This window comes from Larus michahellis, chromosome 4 (assembly GCF_964199755.1).
Source record: "Larus michahellis chromosome 4, bLarMic1.1, whole genome shotgun sequence".
Classification (NCBI taxonomy): domain Eukaryota; kingdom Metazoa; phylum Chordata; class Aves; order Charadriiformes; family Laridae; genus Larus; species Larus michahellis.
The window spans coordinates 94,520,389-94,543,160 of NC_133899.1; the positions used below are offsets into that span (position 1 = coordinate 94,520,389).

A 22,772-nucleotide genomic window follows, 5' to 3' on the forward strand; every position below is an offset into this window, starting at 1 on the left:
GAGCGAGGCCTGGCTGCTGCGGGGGGGGAGGCGGGGGGGCTGCTGCCTTTCCAGGTCACCGCCTGCTCGTCCTGAAATATTGATGTCCCCGTCACCGCCGCGGCGGCTGGAGGGCAGCGAGGCATGCACAGCTCCCTGCGGGGACCGAGGAGGGGGACGGACAGACACACCCCCCCGGCCAGTGCTGCCCCCCGAGCCGTGGGGCTGGCACACACAGGCACCCCCTGCCACCACGGGGCCCGGTGACACGACCGCCATCACCCCGCCTTGGTGACACCCGTGGCGCTGGCACCCCAAACCCTTGGCGGGGGGGGTGGCACCGCAGGCGGGTGTAACGGGAGCCACAGGGCCACCAAGCTGCTACCACCCGCGCTGTCACCCGCATTGTCACCAGCGCCGTCCCCCGCGCCCTGCACGGCCTGACCCACTTCCCAGCAGGCGCCGACGCATGGACGGTGCCGAGCTGCTGACGGACGGAGCCCACCCTGGCCTGGGTCCGGCTGGGTGGGTGTCACCGCTGGGGTGTCCCTGCTCCGGTGTCCTTCACCCAGGGCCGGGGTGTCCCCGCGCCAGTGCAGCTCTCGGGGTGTCCCTGTGCGGGTGTCCCTGGCCCTGTGGGCGCACAAGTACGTCCCCGCGTGTCCGGGCTGTCCCCGCTCGGGTCCCCACGGTCCCTCCCCAGGTGTCCCTGGATGTCCCCGCGTGGTCCTTGTCCAGGTGTGGGTGTCCCTGGAGTGTCTCCGCATGGTCCCTGACTGTGTGTCCCCAGCCAGGGCTGGGTGTCGCGGGGGTGTCCCTATCCGGGTGTCCCCATCCAAATGCTCCAGGGCTGTGTCCCCCCAGGGTGTCCCTGTCCCTCTCCAGCTGCTCCAGGGCTGTGCCCCCCCGGGTGTCCCTGTGCAGGGTCCCCCCTGTGTCCCCCAGCTGGGCAGCAGACAGGGAGGGGCAGAGCCCTGTCCCCACCCTGCAGGGGATTACAAGGGGCTCAGCCTGGCTCTGCCTAATCCCAGGGATTACATGGGCTGGGCCTGGCCAGGGGAGAGGGGGGGCACCCGGGGGTGCCCCCCTCAAGGACACAGCACGTGGCGGCTGGGGACAGCAAGGGGGGGCTGCCCAGCAGCAGCACCGGGTCCCACGCGCACCCCAACACGTCAGCACGGGGAGGCCTTGGGGGGGGGGAGGGAAGCAAACCAGATGGCCCAGAGGCTCCAGTTTATTGGGGAGCCGGGGAGCGGGGGGTCAGGCGGTGCCGGTGCCCTGCTGCATGCGCTTGAGCAGCTCCTCGTCCTGCAGCGACAGCTCCGTCAGCTTCTTGCCCATCCTCTCGTGCACCTCCAGGTACTTGGCCACACAGCGGTCCAGGCACACGCTCTCCCCCTTCGACAGCTCCGCGTCCTTGTAGTGGGGGGGGACGCACTTTCGGTGGCACGCCTGCGTCATCCTGCACGGCACCCCTGCCGTCAGCCCCTCACCGGCACCCACCGAGCGCCCCAACGCCTCCTGTCCCCCCAGTGCCATTGCTATCTCCAGGCACCCCCAGAACCCACCGTGTCCCCCACTCCCAGCACCCCGCAGTGCCCCCAATGTCCCCCTTTCCCCAGTACCCCCCAGTGCCCTCCCATTCCGCAGGCACCCCCAGAACCTCCTATGTCCCCCATTCTCGGGCATCCCACAGTGCCCCCCACTCCGCAGGCAGTCCCAGTGCCCCCCATGTCCCCCATTCCCCAGCACCCCCAGTGCTCCCCATGTCCCAGATACCCCCCAGTGCCCCCCCCAGATCCCAGGCACCCCCCGGCACTCCCCAACACCCCTCCACCCCCAGCACGCCGGGGTCCCCCAGCGCCTCTGATAACCCCCAGCGCCCCCCCAGCCAGGGGCACCCCCCGGTGCCTCCAGCACCCCCAGTGCCCCCCGCACCCCCAGCCCCACGCAGCCCGCAGCCCCGTGCCCCGCCGCGGGACGCACCGGTTGTACATGTCGGCCATCATGTCGACCTCCAGCTCTGCCGCCAGCTGCTGGGCCCGCAGCGGGTCCATGGCCGCCGGGCCCCCCCTCGCCTCGCCCGGCACCCCGCGCCGCCGCACGGCCGGAAACACGTGGGCGCCGCGCTTCCGCCCGCACCGGGAAGCGTCCCGCCCCGCCGCCGGATTCGGCCAATAGAAGATGGGCGGGCGGGGAAAAGGGAGCGCGTCCCCGGCGCTGATAGGGTGTGGCGGGAGGGGGCGTGGCGGCGCCGGCGGCCAAGGTGAAGGAGGGAGGGGCGCGCCTCGCCAGCCCTGTGCCCCGCGGGGGGCGGGGTCAGCCCGCAGGGGGCGTGGCCATCTCCGGGCTCCGCCCCCGACCGTCCCGGGGGTCACGGGCGGCTCCGTGACCCCGCTGTGTCCCCCGTGTCCCCACCGCCCTGCCCGGCCTGTCCCCGGGTCCTCCGGGTCTCCAGGGTGCCCCTGACCCCCCCTGCCCCCCCGGGTCCCCCCGGGTGCCTCTGACCCCCCGTGTCCCCGTGACCCCGGTGTCCCCCATGTGCCTGAGACCCCGCGCGTCCCTCCCGTCCCCGCTGCGCCGGTGTCCCCAAGTCTCCCTGTTCCTCTCTGGGGTCCCCATCTCCCCTGTCCCCTCCGCCCCACCCCGGCGCTGGCCGGCTATCCCTGTTCCCTGTGCCCCCCCGCCGCGGGCTCCTTCGGGGTGTCCCCGCTGCCCGGGCGGGGGTGTCGGGGTGTCCCCTCTCCGGTGCCGCCCCTGCCGGGCCCCACGCGTGTCGCCGTGTCCCCGTCCCGGGCCCCACGCGTGCCCCGCGGGTGGGCGGTGAGTGAAGGCGGCACCTGCCCCCGCCGGTAAAAATAGCCCTGGGGCGGGGGGGGCGGCGAGAGAGGCGGCGGCGGAGCCGGGAGCGGGCGGGAGGGTACGGGGCGAGGGGCGGCTGGCGGCGGGAGAGGGTATGGGGGGGCTCTGGGGGGGTGCTGGGGTCTGGGGGTGTCGGCATGGGGTTCTAGGGGGGTGGGATGGGGTTAGAGGGAGGTTGAGAGGGGGAACTGGGCGGGCGGGAGGGGGAACGGAGGGGTCGGGATGGGACGGGACACGTGGGGTCGGGGGGGGATACGGGGGGATCGGGGTGCGGGGTTGGGGGGGTAACGATGGGACACGGAGGGTCGGGAGGGGAATTAATGGGGGCCGGGAGAGGGTATGGGGGGGTCGGGATGGGACACGGGGGGCACTGGGATGGGAGGGTGTAAGGAGGGGAAGGGGGGGTTGGTATAGGGCATGGGGGAGCTGGAGGAGGCGGGGGACAGGCTGGGGTATTGGGGTGCCCAGGGTGGGGGAATGGGGGTGTCGGGGCTCGGGGAGGGCACGGGGACGGGGCAGGGTGGGGGGTTAGCCGGGCGGGGGGTCTATGGGGGGCACGGGCAAGCCGGGGGGGCCACCACAGTGACAGCCCTGTGCCCCTGCAGCAGTGACCGCAGCGGCATGGAGCCCCTGGGAGACACCGACACCCCCTCCCCAGACACCCCGTCCCCGGACACCCCCACCCCCGGCACTACCATCTCGGACACCCCCACCCCCGGCACCCCCACCGCGGACACCGCCCCTCACCCCCCCGCGGGGCCGGGGGCCGGGGGGGCGGGGGGGAGCAGCGGGGAAGCGGCAGCCCGGCACGGCGGGAGCGACCCCCCGGCAGAGGGGGGTGATAGGGGGGACGCGGGGGGGGACACGGGGGCGACAGGGGACGCGGGGGGGGACACCGAGGCCGCAGGGGCCGCGGAGGGGGACACGGGGTCAGAGGCGGCCGAGGCTGCCGGGGGCGATGCCGGGGGCGCGGTGGGGAAGGACAAGGGCGCCGGGGACGCGGGTGGCGACGCTGAGGGGGCTCAGGACGCGGGGGGGGATGCGGGGGTTGCGGAGGGCGATGCCGGGGAGGAGGCAGCCGGGGGGGGTGCCGGGGGCGGTGCCGGGGCCCCCGAGGGGGGTGCCGGGGTGGGGGCTGCCGCGGAGGGGCGGCAGGAGGGGGCCGGGGGGCCGGCAGCAGCGGGCAGCAGCCGGGGCCGGCAGGTGAGAGGGGACACGGGGGGGGACAGGGCTGGCAGTGCCAGGGGCAGGGTGGCAGTGAAAGGGACAGGGGTGGCATTGCCCATGAGGGCAGCACCAGGGGGCAGGTGACGGTGCCAGGGACAGGGTGGCAGTGGCAGGGGCAGGGTGACAACGGCAGGGACAGGGTGACAGTGCCCATGCTGCAGTGCCAGGGACAGGGTGACAGTGGCAGGGGCAGGGTGGCAGTGGCAATGGCAGGGTGGCAATGGCAGTGGCAGGGTGAAAATGGCAGGGCCAGGTGGCAGTGCCCATGCTGGCAGGGGCAGGGTGACAATGGCAGTGGCAGGGGCAGGGGCAGGTGACAGTGCATGTGCTGGCAGTGCCACCCCGGCTGTCTCCACAGGAGCCCACCTGGCTGCAGGACGAGGAGGACGAGCTGTGGCCCGAGTTCCCCCCCTGCTCATCCCCAGAGGGGACCACCAGCCCCACTTCCCCCATGTCCCCAACGTCCCCCGGGTCCCCTATGTCCCCGATATCCCCCATGTCCCCCACATCCCCAGCGTCCCCCACATCCCCGGCGTCCCCCACGTCCCCCACAGGTAAGGGTCGCACTGGGCAGTGCGAGAAGGGCCCTGCAGTGGCACCAGCATCCCCTGGGGTCACCACTGCCCCACACAATGTCCCCTCCATGGGGTCCCCTATAGGTCCCCCATGTCCCCTCTCCGTGGGGGAGCACGTCCTCCGGCCCCATGGTGCCCCCCCATGTGGGACCCCGCTGGTGCCCAGGGGCATGTGGGTGCTCCCCAACCCGGGTGCCCCCTCCCACCCCACCGACCTCTTCTCTCTCCTTTGCAGCCAGCACCGCCGAGGGCTCGGGGGGCAGCGAGAGGTGAGTGTGGGCAGGGGGGCGCATGGCCCCATGGGTTCCCACGGCCGGCCGGCATCGGGGCTGCCCCATAGCCCTGCCCCACCGCGGGGACCCACAGTCCTGTGTCCCCATGGGTGGCACCCCTCACTTGCCCCCCATGTCTGGACCACCCCTGGGTGTCCCTGTGTGTCCCCATCCCCACCCACGGGGCCATCCGTGTGCCCGCAGGGGTGCACCGGCGGAGGGGCCGCGGGGCCAGGCGCGCCCCGGTACAGCAGGGCCGAGGCCGAGGCTGGAGGGGGCTGGGGGGCGGCCACGGGTGAGTGGCCGGGCACAGGGACGCAGCGCCATCCTGGAGAAGTTCGGAGGGTGAGAGGGGCCTGACCCCCCGAGGGGCACAGCGGGGCTGGGAACCATGGGGCAGTGGGGGGCATGGGGGTACTGGGGGGCCATGGGGCAATGGAGGGCATGGGGGGGCTGGGGCCCATAGGGCAACTGGGGGGGTATGGGCTAATGGGGGGCTATGGGGCAATGGGGAGGTCACAGGGACCTGGGTGACAATGGGGCAATGGGGGGTACAGGGGTATTGGGGGGCAATGGGGGATATGGGGGAGGCTAGGGGAGCATGGGGCAATGGGGGGCATGGGGATATTGGGGGGCCATGGGACAATGGGGGGTATGGGGGTATTGGGGGACAATGGGGGACATGGGGTCCTGGGGGGGCACAGGGGACTATGGGGCAATGGAGGGTACAGGGGGGCTGGAGGGTCCTGGGGCAATGAGGGGTAGAAGGGTATTGAGGGGACATGGGGCTGGGGGTACAGGGGGGCTGGGGGGCCATGGGTCAGTGGGGGTACTGGGGGGGCACAGGGCAATGGGGGCACTGGGGGGTCAGGCCACTGGCCAGCGGGGAGCCCCTGGGGCAGACGCCATGGGGCAAATGGGCCAATGGGGAACGCTGGGTCAAGGATGCCCCCGGGGGCAGGGACTGGCCAAGGGGGGGTCCCCTTGGGGAGGGTCAGGCCAAGGGGGGGGCGGGGAGGGCCCACATGGAGGGTGTGGGGTGCCCCATGGCACCCGGCATCGCCCGCAGGGCAGCCAAGGGTCCGGCCCCACACCTGCGGCGCGTGGGGGGCACGGCCACGGTGAAGGCCATGCTGCTGGAGTGGTGCCGCGCCAGGACCCGCGGCTACCAGGTGAGGATGGGGGGCTGGCTGTGGGGCGGCCATGGGAGGCCGTGGGGGGCCGCCTGACCCCCCTCTGCCCGCGGCAGCACGTGGAGGTGCAGAACTTCTCGGGGAGCTGGGGCAGCGGCCTGGCCTTCTGCGCCCTCCTCCACAGCTTCTTCCCCGACGCCTTCGACTACGGCAGCCTGGACCCTGGCGACCGACGCCACAACTTCGCCCTGGCCTTCGCCACCGCCGAGTGAGAGCCCCCCCGGCCCCAGCATCCCCACCCCAGTGCCCTGTCCCCGGGCAGCGTCCCCCGGTGACGGCGGTGTCCCCGCAGGGAACGGGCGGGCTGCGCCCCGCTGTTGGAGGTAGAGGACATGGTGCGGCTGCCGGTCCCCGACGCCAAGTGCGTCTACACCTACCTGCAGGAGCTGTACCGCTGCCTGGTGGCCATGGGGCTGGTCAAGACCAAGAAGCGCTGAGGGGGGGCGGGGGGGGTGACCTTGGGGCTGGTGAACACCAAGAAGCGCTGAGGCGGGGGCGAGGGGCTGACCTTGGTTGGCTGCCACGCGCCCACCCAGCCGCTCGGTCGCTCCCTGCCTCGGCAGGGTGGGAGGGGGAGAAGATAAGAGGGAAAAACCCCCTCGTGGGTGAAGAAAAAGGCAGTTTAATAAAGCAGAAGCGCTTTATTAAACTTTATAAATTAAAATTTATTCTCCGCTCCCCGTCAGCCGGCCCTTCCCAGGGAGGGGGGACTTTGGGGCGCTCCAGAAGACAAACGTGGTAATAATGAATGTCCCCCCCCACCTTCCCTTGGCTTTTACCTCCCAGCATGACGTCATGTGGTCTGGAATATCCCTTCCGCCAGTCGGGGTCATCCATCCCGGCCCTATCCCCCCCCAAGGACCATCCCCCCCAGCCCATCGCTGGCGGGGGGGGTGTTGGGGGCAGCCCTAGTGCTGCCAGCGCTGCCCAGGACACCGGGGTGTCACCATTAACCTCACCTCAGCCAGACCCAATGCAGGGGGGTCCCCCACCGCTCCCACCCGTGCCACCCCCCCGGCTTTGTCCCCTGTCAGCAAAGGCTCGTGGTGGCCTCGTCTCTCGTGGCGGGGATGGTGGCACCAGGCAAGTGGCTGGGGGTGGCAGGAGCTGGCAGCAGGGGGGCACAGCCCTGGCACAGCCCCACCACGGAGGGGACAGGCAGGCAGGGGGGCATCCCCCCAGGGTGGCAGGGGGGAAAAGCACCTCCCGCTACCCCCCACTGTCCCCGCGAGGCATCACGGGGCCAAGCCCGTCGCATGAGTAAATTTATTAACATTAATTACCGGACAGAGAGGTGCCCCAGCGCAGGGCGGGGGCGATGGCGGGTGTCTCACAGCGCGGGGGGGCCGTGGCGGGGCTCGGCATGTCGGCGGGTGTGTTCCTCCGCCTGCCGCCAGAAATCCTGGGGGCGATCCTGCAGCTCCCGGGCCAGATCCTGCCGCAGCGCCCGCCGGGGGTCCGGGCTGTCCAGCAGCAGCTGCAGGTCCTGCAGCACTGCAGGCAACCGGGGGGGCGTCAGGGGGGGCGCCCCCTCCTGCTGTGACCCCCCATCCCATCCCCATCCCCACGGTGCCCACCTTGGACGGCGCGGGTGGTGGGCACCCAGTGCTGGGGGGAGGTGAGGGGCTGGCAGACGCGGCCCTGGGGGTCCACGCCGGGGTGGTAGATGCTGGTGCGGAGGGTGGCGCAGGGGGGGGACAGCGGGTGGTGGGGGGAGAAGGTCAGCTCGAAGCGGAAGGCGCCCGCGTTATACGGGGGGTTGTTCTGCGGGGACACACACACACACACACACACACCTCAGATCCCCAGCCGCAGCCCCCATCGGGGGGGACCCTGTCCCAGCCCTGATACCCAGGGGAGACCCCCCCATGAGGGGAAACCCCCCCCAATACCTCCAGTCCAGGCCTCAGGGTCCCCACAGTGTGTCCCCAGGGGGACCCTCCCCCGTGTTGCCCTGATGGGGATGCCCACTTGGTGGCCCCCAGGAGACCCCCCCCCACCCCCATGTTCCCCCCACTCCCTGTGCCCAGGAACCCCCCAGCTCCCCAGGGCTCCCCCAGCCCTCCACACCCCAGGGGACCCCCCCGTGCCCTCAGGCCACCCCCAGGGGACCCCCTATACCCCCAGGGCCCGCCCCAGCCCCCCATGCCCAGTGAACCCCCAAGCCCTCCTGTGCCCCCCGCGACCCCCGCCCACCGGCAGCAGCAGACCCTCCAGACCCTCCGCCGAGGCCCCCAGACCCCCCCGAGCCCCCAGACCCCCGTGTGTCCCCCTCCCCCACCCACCGGCAGCAGCAGCCCCCCCAGACCCCCCGAGCCCCCTCCTCCCCCGCCTACCGGCGGCAGCAGACCCCCCAGAGCCCCCAGACCCCCCGAGCCCCCTCCTCCCCCGCCCACCGGCGGCAGCAGACCCCCCAGAGCCCCCAGACCCCCCGTGTCCCCCGTCCCCCGCCCACCGGCAGCAGCAGCCCCCCCCACCGCAGCACGTTTCCCTCCAGCGGCCGCAGGTCGCGGGCGCCGCCCCAGCGCCGGGCCTCCTCCAGCTCCTGCGGGGCGGGGACACGCCCCGGGGGCGGGGTCACACACGGGACACGCCCCCGTGGGCGGTGTTTTCTCTCGGGACACGCCCTCATGGGCGGGGTTTCCTCCCTGGGCGGGGTCGCCGCCAAACCACGCCCCCCGCGGGCCCGTCCCCGCCGGGGAAACGAAACCGGAGCGCGCGGCCCCGCGGCGGGGGGAGGCACCGCCCGCACCGGCACCGGCACCCCCCGCACCCCCAGCCTCATCCCGGCACCCCCCGCACCGGCACGGCATCGGGACCCCCCCCACCGGCACCGGTACCGGCACCCACACCCGCACCCCACCGGCACCCCCCCCACCCCCACCTGCATGCCGGCACCCACACCGGAACCCCCCACACCCTCACCGGCACCGGCAACCCCCGCACCGGCAACCCCGCACCCCCACATCCGCACCGCGCCGTCTGCCCTGCACCCCGACACCCGCACCCCCCCGGCCACCCCCCACCCCGGCGCTGGCACTGCTGGGTGCTGACACCGGGACCCCCGGCACCGCCACGGCCCCACGCCCCTGGTCTGACCCTGCTGCCCGTGATGACACGGGGGTACGGCCGCCCCCCCGGTGCCCCCACCCACCTTGGCGATCCTTGCAGCCATGGCCACCAATGCCCGGTGCCAATGGGCGGGGCTCCACCGGGACACAACCCCCGGGGGGGCGGGACAAGCTGCTCTGGCCCCGCCCTAAGCATGGGGCTGGGAGTGGGGCCAGATGGGCCTTGGGTACCCCAGGGCCATAGAGATGGGTGGGGATGAGGGGCCAGACAGGCCTTGACTACCCCGGGGCCATAGAGATGGGTGGGGATGAGGGGCCAGACAGGCCTGGGGCAGCCTGAGGCCATAGAGATGGGTGGGGATGAGGGGCCAGAATGGCCTGGGGCAGCCTGGGGCCACAGAGAAGTTGGCCGTGGAGGGACAGACCTGCCCCATGCATCCCCGGTCATGACAGTTCTGTCAGGGTGGGAGACCCAGAGGTGTCCCTGCCCCAGGGTTGCTGGGAGGTGGGGCGAGGGCAGCCATGCCCCACAGCGCCCCATCTGCCCAGAGGCAGTAGGTTGGGCCTTCCTACTTGTGGGGTGGGAGGGCTCCTTGGGGAACCCACCTCCCCAGATCCCAGTCCCAGGCAGAGGAGATCATAGAGTTGAGGCAAGAGGGGCCAGACTGCCCTGGAGTAGCCCAAGGTGCTGGACAGTTGTGGGGCAGGTGGACCCCCAGCCCATCCCCATGCTCTGGGGGCAGGGGTGTGCTGAGGAGCTCCCTTGGCCGGTGCTGGAGGGCAGAGGGGCTGGGTGGTCCCTGCCTCACCCCAGGCAGCAGAGAAATGTGGGGGGAGGGACCCCGGGGGGGGTTACACCACCTGGGCCTCCCCCCAAGTAACTGGGGGCTCAGAGAGACAAGAACCAGCAGCTCAAGCTGGAGCTTGAGTGGCTAGAGTGCCCCTTGTCACCACAGGGGTCGTGGGGGGGGGGGGGGCAGTTGAGTTGCTAGAGTGTCCCTTGTCACCACAGGGGTAGTAGAGGGGGGGCAGTTGAGTTGCTAGAGTGCCCCTTGTCGCCACAGGGGTCGTGGGGGGGGGGGGCAGTTGAGTGGCTAGAGTGCCCCTTGTCGCCACAGGGGTCGTGGGGGGGGGGGGGCAGTTGAGTTGCTAGAGTGCCCCTTGTCGCCACAGGGGTCGTGGGGGGGGGGCAGTTGAGTTGCTAGAGTGCCCCTTGTCACCACGGGGGTCGTGGGGGGGGCAGTTGAATGGCTAGAGTGCCCCTTGTCACCACGGGGATCGTAGAGGGGGGGCAGTTGAGTTGCTAGAGTGCCCCTTGTCACCACGGGGGTCGTAGAGGGGGGGCAGTTGAGTTGCTAGAGTGCCCCTTGTCACCACAGGGGTCGTGGGGGGGGGGCAGTTGAGTTGCTAGAGTGCCCCTTGTCACCACGGGGGTCGTAGAGGGGGGGCAGTTGAGTTGCTAGAGTGCCCCTTGTCACCACGGGGGTCGTAGAGGGGGGGCAGTTGAGTGGCTAGAGTGCCCCTTGTCACCACGGGGGTCGTAGAGGGGGGGCAGTTGAGTGGCTAGAGTGCCCCTTGTCACCACGGGGGTCGTGGGGGGGGCAGTTGAGTGGCTAGAGTGCCCTATCCCAGCTCACAGAGGGTACCCGCCTGAGGGCTGGTCCTCCAGCGCCGGGCACGGAGCGTGATGGGGGCCGCGGGGCTCGTCAGGGCGGGGAGGGGCCGCATCCTGCGCAGGGCGCCTGCGCCCAGCTCCCCCCGCGCTGCCCCAGGCACCCCCCGCTGCCGGCCCGGCTGATTTACGGGAAGCCACTGGCCACCCTCCTTAATCTTTAACCAGGCAGGGCCGGAGCCGGCCAGACCCCCCCGCGCCCGGCCGGACACGCAGGGACCCGACCCGCCGGCACCCAGGTGGGCCCAGGGTGCTGCCCCCTGCACCCAGCCCCCCGGGGGTGTCGGACCGGGGCCTCCCCTGGGCGGGGGGGGCACGCTGGGGGTACACGTGGGGCAGGGAATGGGGGTGCAGGGTGCCGAGGGGGGTGGGTGGGAGTGCGCTGGGTGCCAAGGTGGGGTGCTGGGAGCTGGGGGGGCGCACTGGGTGCCCATCAAGCCCTTGACCTGTGCTCGCCCACCAGGATGCCCACCATGACGCTCTGGCTGCCCCTCCTGTGGCTGGTGGCCGCAGCCACGGCCACTGTCACCCCGGTAAGTGTGGCCCAGGGCCCCAGGCTTCCTGCGCCCAAGTGTCCCCGTGCCCACCCTCACCTGGGTCCCCCCCGGGTGCCCCCTGCCCGCCCTCACCAGGGTCCCCGTGCCCAGGTGCCCTCCCCGGAGGTCTCTCCCAGCTGGCTGAAGGTCCTCATACAGCACCCGCCGACGCCGGAGCCCCCCCATCCTGCACCAGGCCCACCGGGGGATGCGGGGGCACCCCTCCTGCCCGTGCCCACCCCCCCTACCCACCTCAAGGACCTGCCTGGCTCGGATGCCGCCCCCCCCAACGCCACAGACCCCCCTAGCTTTGAGGAGGCTGAAGGAGCACCCGAGGAGCCGAGCACCCCGGCCAACGGCAGCACAACAGCGCCGGTGCCCAGCACCACCCTTGCCCCCCCCAGCACCACCCTTGGTCCCCCTGGCACCCAGGGCACCATCGCTCCGCCGTGCCCTGGGGACGAGGAGCCGGCCGAGGGCTGCGAGGAGCCCACGGGGGAGCAGCGGGCGGCCGTGGCCGAGGCGTTGGGCACCTTCGCCCTCCGCTTCTACCAGCACATGGCAGAGGCTGCCCAGCCCGATGCCAACCTGCTCTTCTCCCCCATCAACGTCGCCATGGGGCTCTCGCACCTCCTGCTCGGTGAGGGGCTGCCCGCGGGCACTGCCACCGGCACTGCCGTGGGCTCTGCCGTTGGCACCACCGGGGACTCTGCCCCGGCCATGGCTGTGGGTTCTGCCATGGGTCCTGCTATTGGCACTGCCATAGGCATCGGTGTGGGCACCACCATGGGCACCACCATCGGCTCTGCCCTGCGTTCTGCTGTGGGCTCTGCTATTGGCACTGCGGTGGGCGCTGCTATGAGCTCTGCTGTGGTTTCTGCCATGGGCACCACCATGGGCTTCACCATGGGCTCTGCCGTGGGCATTGCTGTGGGTTCTGCTGTGGGTTCTGCTATTGGCACTTCCATGGGCACGGCACCACTGTGAGCTCTGGTGTGGGCTCTGTCATGGGCACCGCCATGGGTTCTGCTGTGGGCTCTGCCATGGTCCCTGCCCTCCTCACCGCTACGGGCACCACTGTGGGCACCGCCTGCGTCCCCCCAGCCGCCCCATCCCGCAGCACGGCGTGCCGCGGCTGCCTCGCTGAGCTCCCCTGTGCCCGCAGGCGCCCGTGGCGAGACCCGAGAGCGCCTGGGTGCCATCCTGGCGTACCCACCGGGGATGGCCTGCCTGCACGGCGCCCTGCGGCAGCTCGCCAGCGCACCCGGGCTCTTCTCGGCCGCGCAGATCTTCCACCACCCAGGTGAGGCAGGTGGCCGGGCGCCGGTGGGGCCGACCGTGCCAGGAGGGCGCGGGGCTGATGCCCACCATGCCGCCGGGCAGAGCTGCAGCTCCGGACCCGCTTCCTCAACGAGTCGCTGCGCTTCTACGGCGCCCAGCCGCAGGCGCTGAGCGGCAACGAGAGCCTGGACCTGCTGCGTGTCAACGAGTGGGTGCGCGGGGCCAGCCGGGGAGTCCTGCCTGGCCTCCTGCCCGCCATGCCTCCCCAGCCCCGCCTGCTGCTGCTCAGCGCCGTCCACCTCCGCGGTACGCGGCACACATGGGATCCGACACGGGAGCTGCCCTGGGATCCGTCCTGGGGTCTGCCCTGGGATTCGCCCTGGGATCCGTCCTGGGGGTTGTCCTGGGGGTTGGCTCCAGGATCTGCCCTGGGATCTCCCTGGGGATCAGCTACGGGATCTGCCCCAGCATCTGCCCTGGGGTCTGCCCCTGGGTCCCTCCCGGGGGTGGCTCAGGGATCTGCCCTGGGATCTGCCATGGGAATCTCTCCTGGGGACCTTCCTTGGGATCTGTCGTGGGGATTGTCTCTGGCTTCTCTCCTGTGGGTCTGTTGTGGGAATCTGTGCTGGGAATCTTCCCCAGAATCTGCCCTGGCTTCTACCCTGGGCTCTGCTCAGGGAATTGGCTCTGGGATCTGCCCTGGGATCTCTCCTGGGGGGTGGCTCAGGGATCATCTGCCCTGGGATTTGCTGTGGGAATCTGTCCTGGGAATCTTCCCCGGGATCTGCCTGGGCATCTACCATGGCCTCTGCCTGGGGAATTGGCTCAGGGATCTGCCCTGGGTCTGCCCCAGGATCTGCCCCGGGATCTCTCCCGCGGGGTGGCTCTGGGATCTGCCCTGGGATCTGCCCTGGGTCCCACTTGGGGGAAGGTCTCAGGGCCCTGCCCTCGAGCTCAGCCTCGAGATCTGCCCCCGGATCCAGCCGGGATCTGCTGCGGGGCCGAGCCCAGGGGTGCCCCGTGTGTCAGCCACCCCGTGTCCCCCATCCCGGTGACGTGTCCCTGCAGCCGCCTGGAGCACGCCCCTTGATGCCAAGCGGACGATGCCGCTGCCCTTCCTGCGCCCTGGGCGCCCCCCCCGCCTGGTGCCCACCATGACCAGCAAGAAGTACCCGGTGGCTTCCTTCACTGACCCCCGCCTGCAGGTCCAGGTACCCCCCCACGGCCGGGACCCCCCTGCCACAGCACGGGGCGAGGGGGGGGATGCGGCATCACTGCCATGGCATGGGAGGATGGGGGGGGCAGGCTGTGACATCACTGCCACGGGACTCGGGCAGAATGTCAGGCTGTGACCTCACTGTGGTGGCACCGGGGGCTGTGACGTCACCACAGTGGCTCTGGGGGGGATGCTGGGCTGTGACATCACCGCGGTGGCACTGGGGGGGTGCCAGGCTGTGAGGTCACCACAGGGACACCGGGGGGGGTGCTGGGCTGCGATATCACCGCAGTGGCCCTGGGGGGTCCGTCCCGCAGGTGGGGCGGCTGGAGCTGAGCGGGGGGCTGAGCCTGGTGGTGCTGGTGCCGCGGGGGCCCCTGGGGGCGCTGGGGACACTGGAGCGGGCACTGGACCCCCCCACCTTCCTGGGGCTGCTGCGGCGGGTGGCCCGCACCCCCCCCCAGGCCACTGCGCTGGCCCTGCCCCGCCTGCGCCTGGACCTCGCCCTGGACGTGGTGGCCCTGGTCCACGACATGGGTAAGGCCACCGACCCCCCGCGGGGACGTGCCCCAACCGCGCTACGGGGCTGGATGGGCGCGGGGTGGTGTCACGTCCTGTGCAGGAGGTGACATGCGATGATGTCAGACCTTGCAGGACATCACTGGCCCCTCCCCGGTCCCCATGTAGGTCCCTTGCCCCACTGGCCCCCCTGTTCCCCCGTGTCCCCATGCCTTTGGTGTCCCCAGGGTCCCCCAGTGACCCCGTGTCCCTGCTGTCCCCCATGTCCCCAGTGCCCCTGATGCGCCCCACCGCCCCCATGTCCCCAGAGCCCACAATGTCCCCAGTGTCCCCATATTACCCCTGCTGTCTCTGGTGTCCCCAGTCACCTCGATACTCCCCACATCCCTGGTGTCCCCCACGTCCCTTAATGTCCCCCAATGGCCTCCATTGCCCCCTTGCCCCTGATGTCCCCAATGTCCCTGGTGCGCCCCTACTGTCCCCCACATCCCTGGTGTCCCCAAGGCCCCTCAACGCCCCCCATGTCCCTAGTGCCCCCTCTGCACCTGCACCCCCATTGCCCCTGTGTCTGTCCCTGCTGTCCCCCACGTCCCCAGCGTCCCCTGTGTGGCGGCGGGGCTGGCACTGAGGACGTGTGCCGCAGACTACGGGCTGTTCCTGGACGCGGAGCTGTGCGGGCTGGCGCGGGGCCCGGCGGTGGCGGTGGACACGGCGCGGCACCGGGCAGTGCTGGCGCTGGACGAGGCCGGCGTGGAGGCAGCGGGCGCCATGGCCACCTCGGTGGCCCGCACGGCCCTGCTGCTGGAGGCCCTGCGCCCCTTCCTCTTCGTCCTCTGGCACGACGCCGACGCCGTCCCCCTCTTCATGGGCCGCCTCAGCGACCCCCAGCCCTGACCCCGGCCCCTGCCCACCTCCCGCCCTCCCTCCATCCCTCCTGCCCTCACTCCATCCCTCCCTCCTCTCACCCCTCTATCCCTCCTGCCCTCCCTCCATCTCTCTTTCTCTCCCTCCATGCCTCGCACCCTCCACTTCTCACCCCTCCATCTCTCCCTCCTGCCCTCCCTCCATCCCTCCTGCCCCCCTGCCCTCCCTCCTCTCACCCCTCTATCCTTCCTGCCCTCCCTCCATCCCTCCATGGCTCGCACCCTCCACTTCTCCCCCCTCCACCTCTCCCTCCTGCCCTCCCTCCATCCCTCCCTCCTCTCTCCCCTTCATCCCTCCATCCCTCCCTTCATCCATCCCTCCCTCCTCTTGCCCTCCCTCCATCCCTTGTCCCTCCCTCCTTCCTCTCCTCCCTTTCTCCCTCCCTCCCTTTTTACCCCTCCTTCCCTCTTTCCTTCCCACCACCCTCCAGTCTCCCTCCTTCCCTCTTCCCTCCCTCCAGCTCTCCTTCCCTCCCTCCTTCCACCCCCACACACCTCCCCCCCATCTCCCACCCCTCCCTCCCCTGCCTGCCCCCCTTTCCCTCCCCCTCCACGCCCCACAGCCCCACAGGGCACTATGGGGTCCCTGCCCCCCCGCTCTCCCCCGTGCCTCAGTTTCCCCACCAGCTGAGGGCCTGAGGCCCCAATAAACGCACTGACCCGGCTCCTGCCTCTGGGGAGGGGAAGGGGCAGCCGGCGTTGGGGGGGGAAGTTGGGTGCTATCAGGGACCCCCTGGCTGGGTGCCAGGGCTGAGCCGGGGGGTGGCAGCGCCGGGGGCGGGTGACACCCAGCACCTTCCTAAAAAAAAAAAGCCTTTATTGCCCTAGAAAAGCCCCCGCAGCCCCCACCCCGGTGACGGGCACCGTGGCCCCCAGGGGGGCGGCAGGGGGTACCCCCTGCCCGGGGGTGCTGCTGGGGGGGGGTGCCCTCGCCGAGCCCCTCAGTCCCAGCCGTTCTCCTTCACCATGTGCGACATCTCGATGATGAACTTCCCCTCCTTGTACTTCTGGCTGCTCTCGAAGGCCTGCTCCTGGGGGGGACACCGTCAGGCCCCCACCCTCCCACGCTGCCACCCCCCGGCTACCCAGGCACCAGCATCAGGGTGATGGGGACAGCCCCCACATGGGTTTGGGGTGCCGGGGGGGGGCAGGTCACGGTTTGGGGTGCCCAGACCAGGGGTGCCCAGGGGGGTGCCCAAGTAATGGTTTGGGGTGCTCAGACCGGGGGTGGCTGGGGGGGGTGCCCAGGTCATGGTTTGGGGTGCCCAGACTGGGGGTTTGGGGTGTCCAGGTCACGGTCTGGGGTGCCCAGACTAGGGGTGCCCGGGGGTGCCCGGGGGATGCCAGGGCAGGGGCACTCACGTATTTCCAGCCCAGGGTGGTCTTGCAGCTCTGGCAGAAGATGTCAGCCACCGAGTGCAGCCCCGTCAGCAGCAGACGCTGCTCCGCCGGGCCACAGCCCACGTTCACCCTGCGACCGAGAGACAGCCATGGGCCACCGGCATGGCACGGTACAGCCTGGCACGGCACAGCATGGCACCAGCATGGCACCGGCACAGCCCAGCATGGCACAGCTTGGCACGGCACTGGCATGGTACAGCGTAGCACCTGCATACCACTGGCCTGCCACAGCCTGGCATGGCACCAGCATGGCATTGGCATGGCACAGCCTGGCATGGTACAGCCCACCATGGTACTGGCATGGCACAACCCAGCACGGTTACAGCCCAGCATGACACCAGCATGGCACCGGCATGGCACTGGCATGGCACAGCCCAGCATGACACCAGCATGACACCAGCATGGCACCGCATGGCACTGGCACGGCACAGCCCAGCATGACACCAGCATGACACCAGCATGGCACCGCATGGCACTGGCACGGCACAGCCCAGCATGACACCAGCATGACACCAGCATGGCACCGCATGGCACTGGCACGGCACAGCCCAGCATGACACCAGCATGACACCAGCATGGCACCGGCTGGCACAGCCCGTCACATCCAGGAGAGCAGCCCTGGGTGACCCCGGTGCCCCCCTCCCCCCAGGCGCCATCCCCGTGCACTCACACGGAGTTGAACAGGTAGGCACGGCCATGGCTGCCCTGGAAGGACTGTGGGGACACGACACGAGTCACCAGCCGGGCACCGCATCCCCTGTGCCACCAGCGTCCCCCCACCCCACACCACACCAGCCCGAGGACACCGAGGGGGAGATGGTCACCTCCACGGGAGCACTGCAGGGGACACCTGCCACCCCCAGTACACCATGGCGGGGGACACTTGCTACTCTGGGGACACGGGGGCAATGCTGACCACCACGGGAACACCTCGAGGACAACACGGAGGGAACGCTCACCACCCTGGGAACAGCACGGGGGGGGATGCTCAGTGTCCCCGGGCCACCTTGGGAGGAAGCTCACAGCCCCCAGGGACACCATGAGGGCGTCTCTGTCTGTCCCAATGCCACCATGGGAAAAAGCTCACGGCCCCGGGGACACTGTGGGGGGGTCCCTGGCCATGCTGATGCCACCACGGGAGGAAGCTCACAGCCCTGGGGACATCACGGGGAAGGGGGGGGGGATGCTGACTGTCCCTGGGCCACCATGGGAGGAAGCTCACGGCCACAGGGACACCGCGGGGGGTGCCTGTCTGTCCCATCCCCCGGGGGGGCAGGTGGCCATCTGGCGGGGTGGTAGCCGCGGTGGCACCTTGGAGATGAGCTCCTCGTGGCGGGCGAGGTGGGCCCGGCAGTGGACGCAGCTGTAGGTGCGGAGGGAGCGGGGCAGGTAGCTGCGGAAGGTGCGGGGGGGCAGGCGGGCGGCGGGGGGCAGGCGGCGCCGGGGAGGGCCCATGGCGGGCGGCAGGGCCCCTGGGGGGCGCGGGGGGGCCCCGGGGGGCAGGGTGCACCCCCCGCAGAGCCGCTCGCAGGGGAAGCAGCGCAGCAGAGCGCCGAGAGCCGTCGTTCCTCCCGCGCCGAGGTCGGGGGGGCACCGCGGCCCCGCGCCCCCCCGGGTCAGAAGGAGGCGGAAAAGAGGGGCGGCCTGCAAAGGGGCAAAGGGGGGCGGTGAGGGGGGGGGCACTGCCTGGGGTCCCCTCCCCAACAGCCACCTCCCCCCCGCCCCGCTGCCGGCTGAGACCCGGCCAGCTCATCGCAGGAAGGCGGGGGGTGCAGTGCCCCGTCCTTGCTGTCCCCGCAGGGGACGGGGGGAAGGGAAAGGGGGGGCAGAGGGGGGCCCGAGGGCCTGGGGAGAGGACGGGGGGGTCCTCCTAAGCGGGGTCTGGGGGTCCTGGCCGGGGAGAGTCCCGAGGGGAGCAATGGGGGTCCCGGGGTGGGAAGTCAGGGTCCCAAGGGGGATATCGGGGGTCCCGGGACAGGAGGATGGGGGTGCTGGGGGGCACAGTAGGGGTCCCGGGGGGATATCGGGGGTCTCGGCGGGGGGGGGGGGGGGGGAGGGGCAAGGGTGTTCCCGGGGGGGAAAAGGGCGTCCCGGGAGGGTATTGGGGGTCCTCGGACGAGAGGATGGTGGTCCCGGGGGGACAATGGTGGTCCCGGGGGACACAGTGGGGGTGCCGGGGGGAAGAGTGGGGGCCCCAAGGGGGATATCGGGGGTCCCGAGACGGGAGGATGGGGGTCCCGGGGGGGTTTTGGGGGTCCCGGGGGGACGGTGGGGTGGGAGGGATGGTGGGGGTGGAGGTCCCGGGGGGGATACTGCGGGTCCCGGGGTGGACAATGAGGGTCCCGGGGGGGATATTGGGGGTCCCAGGGACAGGCCGGGGCCGGGGGGGGCGGGGGCCGCTCACCGCCTGCCGCTGTCCCCGCTGTCGCCGCCGCCGCTGTCCCCGGGGCGGGCACCGGGCGGCCGCGGGGGGGGGCCCTGCGTGCCCGGGGGCCGCATCACGGCACCGTGACTCATCCCCCGCCGCCGCGACGTCACCGCCCGCACCCCGCCGCCGTGACGTCACCGCCCCGCACCTCCGACGTCAGCAGCGCCGCCGGGGTTGCGCTGCGGGCGCCGGCGCCTCTCAGCACTCCCTGGTCTCCCCTGTCCCCCCGGTGTCCCCCCGCCCCCCGTGTCCGTGTCCACCGGGGCCCCCCGGGACCCCCCACGTCCCTCGTGTCCCCCAGGCCGCCCCGTGTCTCCCCCTGTCTCCCCGTGTCCCCCCTGTCCCCCCATGTCACCCCGGTCCTCCCCTGTCCCCCGTGTCCCCCGTGTGACCCCTGTCACCCATGTCCCTCGTGTCCTCCCGGTCCCCCCGTGTCCCCCATGTCACCCTGTGTCCACTTGGGCCCCTCGTGCCCCGCCACGCCCCTCGTGTCCCCCAGGCCACTGCGTGTCTCCCGTATCCCCCCATGTCACACCTGTCCCCCCTGTCCTCCCCGGTCCCCCCCGTTCCCCCATATTCCCCCTGTCCCCCGGTGTCACCCATGTCCCCCCTGTCACGCATGTCCCCTGTGTCTCCCCGGTCCCCCCGTGTCGCCCCCACACCAGCCCCGGCCCACGCCGGCGGACCCGAGGTCGCATTCTAATGAGACGTTAATGAGCCGCGGCAGGCCCGGGCTCCGCCCCCTGGCGTCACCTCGCGCGGCTGCTGCCATGGCAACCCCCGCCGCAGCTGTCCCCGCCCGCCGCGCCGGGCGCGCTCTGTGACCTCACTTCCGGCGCGCCCCGGCCGGCCCGGAAGCGCGGCGGCCCCGGTAGGTGGGAGAGGCGGGGACGGGCGGGGGCGCGGGGGTTGCCATGGCAACGGCCTGAGGGCCGGGGGGCGGGCGGGACCCCCGCTCCGGGCGGCGGCAGAGCCCGGCGGCGCGGGGGGAGGCCGACGCCCGGCCCCGCCGACCACCCGCTGCCCTCCCCGCAGGCCAGGCCCGGAGCCCCGTCATGGCGGACGACGGCGGCGAGGAGAAGAAGCAGGTGGCCAAGTTCGAGCTGGAGCGGGAGACGGAGCTGCGGTTCGAGGTGGAAGCCTCGCAGACGGTGCAGCTGGAGCTGCTCACCGGCATGGCCGAGGTCTTTGGCACCGAGCTCACCCGCAACAAGAAGTTCACCTTCGACGCCGGCGCCAAGGTGGCCGTCTTCACCTGGCACGGCTGCACCGTGCAGCTCAGCGGCCGCACTGAGGTGGCCTACATCTCCAAGGACACCCCCATGCTGCTCTACCTCAACACCCACACGGCCCTGGAGCAGATGCGGCGGCAGGCGGAGCGGGAGGATGAGCGGGGGCCCCGCGTCATGGTGGTGGGACCCACCGACGTGGGCAAGTCGACCGTCTGCCGCCTGCTGCTGAACTATGCCGTGCGGCTGGGGCGCCGGCCCACCTTCGTGGAGCTGGACGTGGGCCAGGGCTCCGTCTCCATCCCTGGCACCATGGGCGCGCTCTACATCGAGCGGCCGGCTGATGTGGAGGAGGGCTTCTCCCTCCAGGCCCCGCTCGTCTACCACTTCGGCTCCACCACGCCTGGTACCAACATTAAACTCTACAACAAGGTGAGCGTGGGGAGCCTGGGGGGGGATCTGGCCCTGGGCACGGGCCCGGTTCGGAGTTGGGCTCCCAAGCTCCCTGCCGACCCTGGATTGTCCCTTTTTGCTGCTGTGTAAGACTGCGGCGCATCCCCAGCCTGAGCCCTGTTGTCCACTTCTGGGCGCTCCAGCTCAACAGAAGGCCAAGGCGGTGAGGGGAAAGGCATAATGGGGATGATGGAGGGGCTGGAGGAGTCCCCCGAGGAGGGGAGAAGCTCTTCAGTTCAGAGAGGAGGAGCTGAGAGACCAGGATTGAGCTTTCAGCTGCCCACCAGCCCCCACACCAGGCCCTTGGCTCCAAGTCGTGTCTGACCACGGATGGCAAAGCCAGAGGCCACAGGTCACATCGAACCAGCTCATCCCATGGGACTCATGAGGGGAGTGGGGAGCTGAGAATGGCCGCAGGCACAGTCTGATGGCTCTCACATGGGGCCAGCATTAGCCACAGTGTGGTGGCCGTCACTGCAGAGCATCCCTCCCCTGCAGGGACCCCCCCTGCTTGCTGCCCGCAGCCTGCCACTCTGTTTATGGAAACCCGGGTGGAAAGAAGCCCAAGAAAAACCTGAAGATGCCCAAAACCAGACCTGATTCCCCGGGGTCCTCCCACAGAGGTGGGAGGCCGTTTGGTGACAGAGGCCCCTGCTTGGCTGAAGGCCGCCCGTGGCCCTGCAGTGCCTTTGTCCTACAGCCCTTGGGACAGAAAAGCAGCTCTCCTGCCGCAGTCGAGCACCCTGGAGTGCTCGTAATGTGTTTTAGGGACGGCTTCAGCCTCCTGCATGGCAAATCGCCCCTTTGCAGCTGTCAGTTGTGGGTGGGAGAGAAAGGATTTAATTCCAGGCGGTTGCCCAGGAGCCGGGCACTGCTCCTGTGCCTTAGCAGTAAACGAACCTGCTGAGCACGGTAGGAACAGTACAGAGGGTCACTGTGTCCCTCCCTGAGGAGCGGGACAGGGCCTGGCCCGGTGGCCTCCTGCCCTTCTGGTGCCATCCAGGGGCTGCTGTTCGTTCCCCGGAGCTCCTGGCCTGGTCGGAGCCAGCGTGGTGCTGCTGCGGGGTCTGAGGGAGCCGTCTGGGGCCCAGGGATGCGGGTGCCGCAGGAGGGTTTCTCTGTTGTGTCATCTCCTCTGTGTTCCCCCGCAGATCACGTCCCGCCTGGCTGACGTCTTCAACCAGCGCTGCGAGGTGAACCGCCGTGCCTCGGTCAGCGGCTGCGTCATCAACACCTGCGGCTGGGTGAAGGGCTCGGGCTACCAGGCACTGGTGCACGCCGCCTCCGCCTTCGAGGTGGACGTGGTGGTGGTGCTGGACCAGGAGCGGCTCTACAACGAGCTGAAGCGGGACCTGCCCCACTTCGTCCGCACTGTCCTGCTGCCCAAGTCCGGCGGGGTGGTGGAGCGCTCCAAGGACTTCCGCCGGGAGTGCCGGGACGACCGCATCCGCGAGTACTTCTATGGCTTCCGGGGCTGCTTCTACCCGCACGCCTTCGACGTCAAGTTCTCCGACGTCAAGATCTACAAGGTGGGGGCTCCCACCATCCCGGACTCCTGCCTGCCGCTGGGCATGTCGCAGGAGGACAACCAGCTGAAGCTGGTGCCGGTGACGCCGGGGCGGGACATGGTGCACCACCTGCTGAGCGTCAGCACGGCCGATGGCCCCGACGACAACATCTCTGAGACCAGCGTCGCCGGGTTCATTGTGGTCACCGGTGTCGACCTGGAGCGCCAGGTCTTCACCGTGCTGTCCCCCGCCCCGCGGCCCCTGCCCAAGAGCTTCCTCCTCATCATGGACATTCGGTTCATGGACCTCAAGTAGTGCAGAAGGGAGCCCCCTCCCCGCGGGGACATCACCCCCCCCCCTCCGCCCGTTTTTACCCCTTTTGTAACGTTTGTTATTAAATCTCGGAGCTTTTCTCCCGTGGGTGAGT

General features: G+C 70.9%; 6 protein-coding genes across 8 annotated transcripts; 3 read left to right on the plus strand and 3 right to left on the minus strand.

Annotated features, from left to right (window-relative positions):
* Positions 1-1,195: 1,195 nt before the first annotated feature.
* TIMM10 (translocase of inner mitochondrial membrane 10) lies at positions 1,196-2,126 on the minus strand. The gene is made up of 2 exons (XM_074586738.1): positions 1,966-2,126; positions 1,196-1,441 (listed from the first exon to the last, which is right to left on the minus strand). Exons 1-2 carry the CDS (start codon positions 2,034-2,036, stop codon positions 1,240-1,242), a joined length of 273 nt encoding a protein of 90 aa, XP_074442839.1. The 5' UTR covers positions 2,037-2,126; the 3' UTR covers positions 1,196-1,239.
* Positions 2,127-2,892: 766 nt separating this feature from the next.
* Positions 2,893-6,756, plus strand: SMTNL1 (smoothelin like 1). Its single transcript, XM_074586729.1, has 8 exons — positions 2,893-2,933; positions 3,447-4,044; positions 4,427-4,622; positions 4,879-4,912; positions 5,120-5,260; positions 5,985-6,087; positions 6,165-6,316; positions 6,401-6,756. The coding sequence occupies exons 2-8, from the start codon at positions 3,463-3,465 to the stop codon at positions 6,543-6,545; spliced, it is 1,353 nt and encodes a 450-aa protein (XP_074442830.1). The 5' UTR covers positions 2,893-2,933; positions 3,447-3,462; the 3' UTR covers positions 6,546-6,756.
* A 601-nt stretch (positions 6,757-7,357) lies between these two features.
* UBE2L6 (ubiquitin conjugating enzyme E2 L6) lies at positions 7,358-9,330 on the minus strand. The gene is made up of 4 exons (XM_074586736.1): positions 9,263-9,330; positions 8,564-8,653; positions 7,686-7,872; positions 7,358-7,602 (listed from the first exon to the last, which is right to left on the minus strand). The coding sequence occupies exons 1-4, from the start codon at positions 9,281-9,283 to the stop codon at positions 7,439-7,441; spliced, it is 462 nt and encodes a 153-aa protein (XP_074442837.1). The 5' UTR covers positions 9,284-9,330; the 3' UTR covers positions 7,358-7,438.
* Positions 8,684-15,990, plus strand: SERPING1 (serpin family G member 1). Of its 3 annotated transcripts, none has more exons than XM_074586721.1 (9): positions 8,812-8,944; positions 11,020-11,090; positions 11,315-11,384; positions 11,499-12,027; positions 12,553-12,690; positions 12,771-12,974; positions 13,737-13,879; positions 14,202-14,421; positions 15,047-15,990. In XM_074586721.1, the coding sequence occupies exons 3-9, from the start codon at positions 11,316-11,318 to the stop codon at positions 15,295-15,297; spliced, it is 1,554 nt and encodes a 517-aa protein (XP_074442822.1). In that variant the 5' UTR covers positions 8,812-8,944; positions 11,020-11,090; position 11,315; the 3' UTR covers positions 15,298-15,990. The 3 variants fall into 3 exon arrangements, with proteins under 3 accessions (XP_074442821.1, XP_074442822.1, XP_074442824.1); XM_074586723.1 differs by having other exon boundaries at positions 8,837-8,944; positions 10,952-11,090; XM_074586720.1 differs by lacking the exon at positions 11,020-11,090 and having other exon boundaries at positions 8,684-8,944.
* A 137-nt stretch (positions 15,991-16,127) lies between these two features.
* YPEL4 (yippee like 4) lies at positions 16,128-18,326 on the minus strand. The gene is made up of 4 exons (XM_074586737.1): positions 18,039-18,326; positions 17,398-17,441; positions 16,689-16,797; positions 16,128-16,357 (listed from the first exon to the last, which is right to left on the minus strand). Exons 1-4 carry the CDS (start codon positions 18,180-18,182, stop codon positions 16,268-16,270), a joined length of 387 nt encoding a protein of 128 aa, XP_074442838.1. The 5' UTR covers positions 18,183-18,326; the 3' UTR covers positions 16,128-16,267.
* An 816-nt stretch (positions 18,327-19,142) lies between these two features.
* CLP1 (cleavage factor polyribonucleotide kinase subunit 1) lies at positions 19,143-22,758 on the plus strand. Its single transcript, XM_074586730.1, has 3 exons — positions 19,143-20,026; positions 20,191-20,816; positions 21,989-22,758. Exons 2-3 carry the CDS (start codon positions 20,211-20,213, stop codon positions 22,658-22,660), a joined length of 1,278 nt encoding a protein of 425 aa, XP_074442831.1. The 5' UTR covers positions 19,143-20,026; positions 20,191-20,210; the 3' UTR covers positions 22,661-22,758.
* The last annotated feature ends 14 nt before the right edge of the window (positions 22,759-22,772 follow it).

Bases quoted from the DNA above. Each gene is read 5' to 3' on its own strand.
- TIMM10 (XM_074586738.1), bottom strand. From the start codon at position 2,036: ATGGACCCGCTGCGGGCCCAGCAGCTGGCGGCAGAGCTGGAGGTCGAC. The intron at 1,442-1,965 runs GTGCGTCCCGCG...GGTGCCGTGCAG, and splicing joins ATGGCCGACATGTACAACCG to GATGACGCAGGCGTGCCACC.
- SMTNL1 (XM_074586729.1), top strand. From the start codon at position 3,463: ATGGAGCCCCTGGGAGACACCGACACCCCCTCCCCAGACACCCCGTCC. The intron at 4,623-4,878 runs GTAAGGGTCGCA...TCTCCTTTGCAG, and splicing joins GTCCCCCACGTCCCCCACAG to CCAGCACCGCCGAGGGCTCG. The intron at 5,261-5,984 runs GTGAGAGGGGCC...CATCGCCCGCAG, and splicing joins ATCCTGGAGAAGTTCGGAGG to GGCAGCCAAGGGTCCGGCCC.
- SERPING1 (XM_074586720.1), top strand. From the start codon at position 8,739: ATGGGCGGGGTTTCCTCCCTGGGCGGGGTCGCCGCCAAACCACGCCCC. The intron at 8,945-11,314 runs GTACCGGCACCC...CTCGCCCACCAG, and splicing joins GACCCCCCCCACCGGCACCG to GATGCCCACCATGACGCTCT. The intron at 14,422-15,046 runs GTAAGGCCACCG...CGTGTGCCGCAG, and splicing joins GGCCCTGGTCCACGACATGG to ACTACGGGCTGTTCCTGGAC.
- UBE2L6 (XM_074586736.1), bottom strand. From the start codon at position 9,283: ATGGCTGCAAGGATCGCCAAG. The intron at 7,873-8,563 runs GTGGGCGGGGGA...GTGTCCCCGCAG, and splicing joins GGGGGGGGCTGCTGCTGCCG to AACAACCCCCCGTATAACGC. The intron at 7,603-7,685 runs GTGGGCACCGTG...GGTTGCCTGCAG, and splicing joins CACCACCCGCGCCGTCCAAG to TGCTGCAGGACCTGCAGCTG.
- YPEL4 (XM_074586737.1), bottom strand. From the start codon at position 18,182: ATGGGCCCTCCCCGGCGCCGCCTGCCCCCCGCCGCCCGCCTGCCCCCC. The intron at 16,798-17,397 runs GTGAGTGCACGG...TCTCGGTCGCAG, and splicing joins GCCTACCTGTTCAACTCCGT to GGTGAACGTGGGCTGTGGCC. The intron at 16,358-16,688 runs GTGAGTGCCCCT...TGTCCCCCCCAG, and splicing joins CCACCCTGGGCTGGAAATAC to GAGCAGGCCTTCGAGAGCAG.
- CLP1 (XM_074586730.1), top strand. From the start codon at position 20,211: ATGGCGGACGACGGCGGCGAGGAGAAGAAGCAGGTGGCCAAGTTCGAG. The intron at 20,817-21,988 runs GTGAGCGTGGGG...GTTCCCCCGCAG, and splicing joins ACATTAAACTCTACAACAAG to ATCACGTCCCGCCTGGCTGA.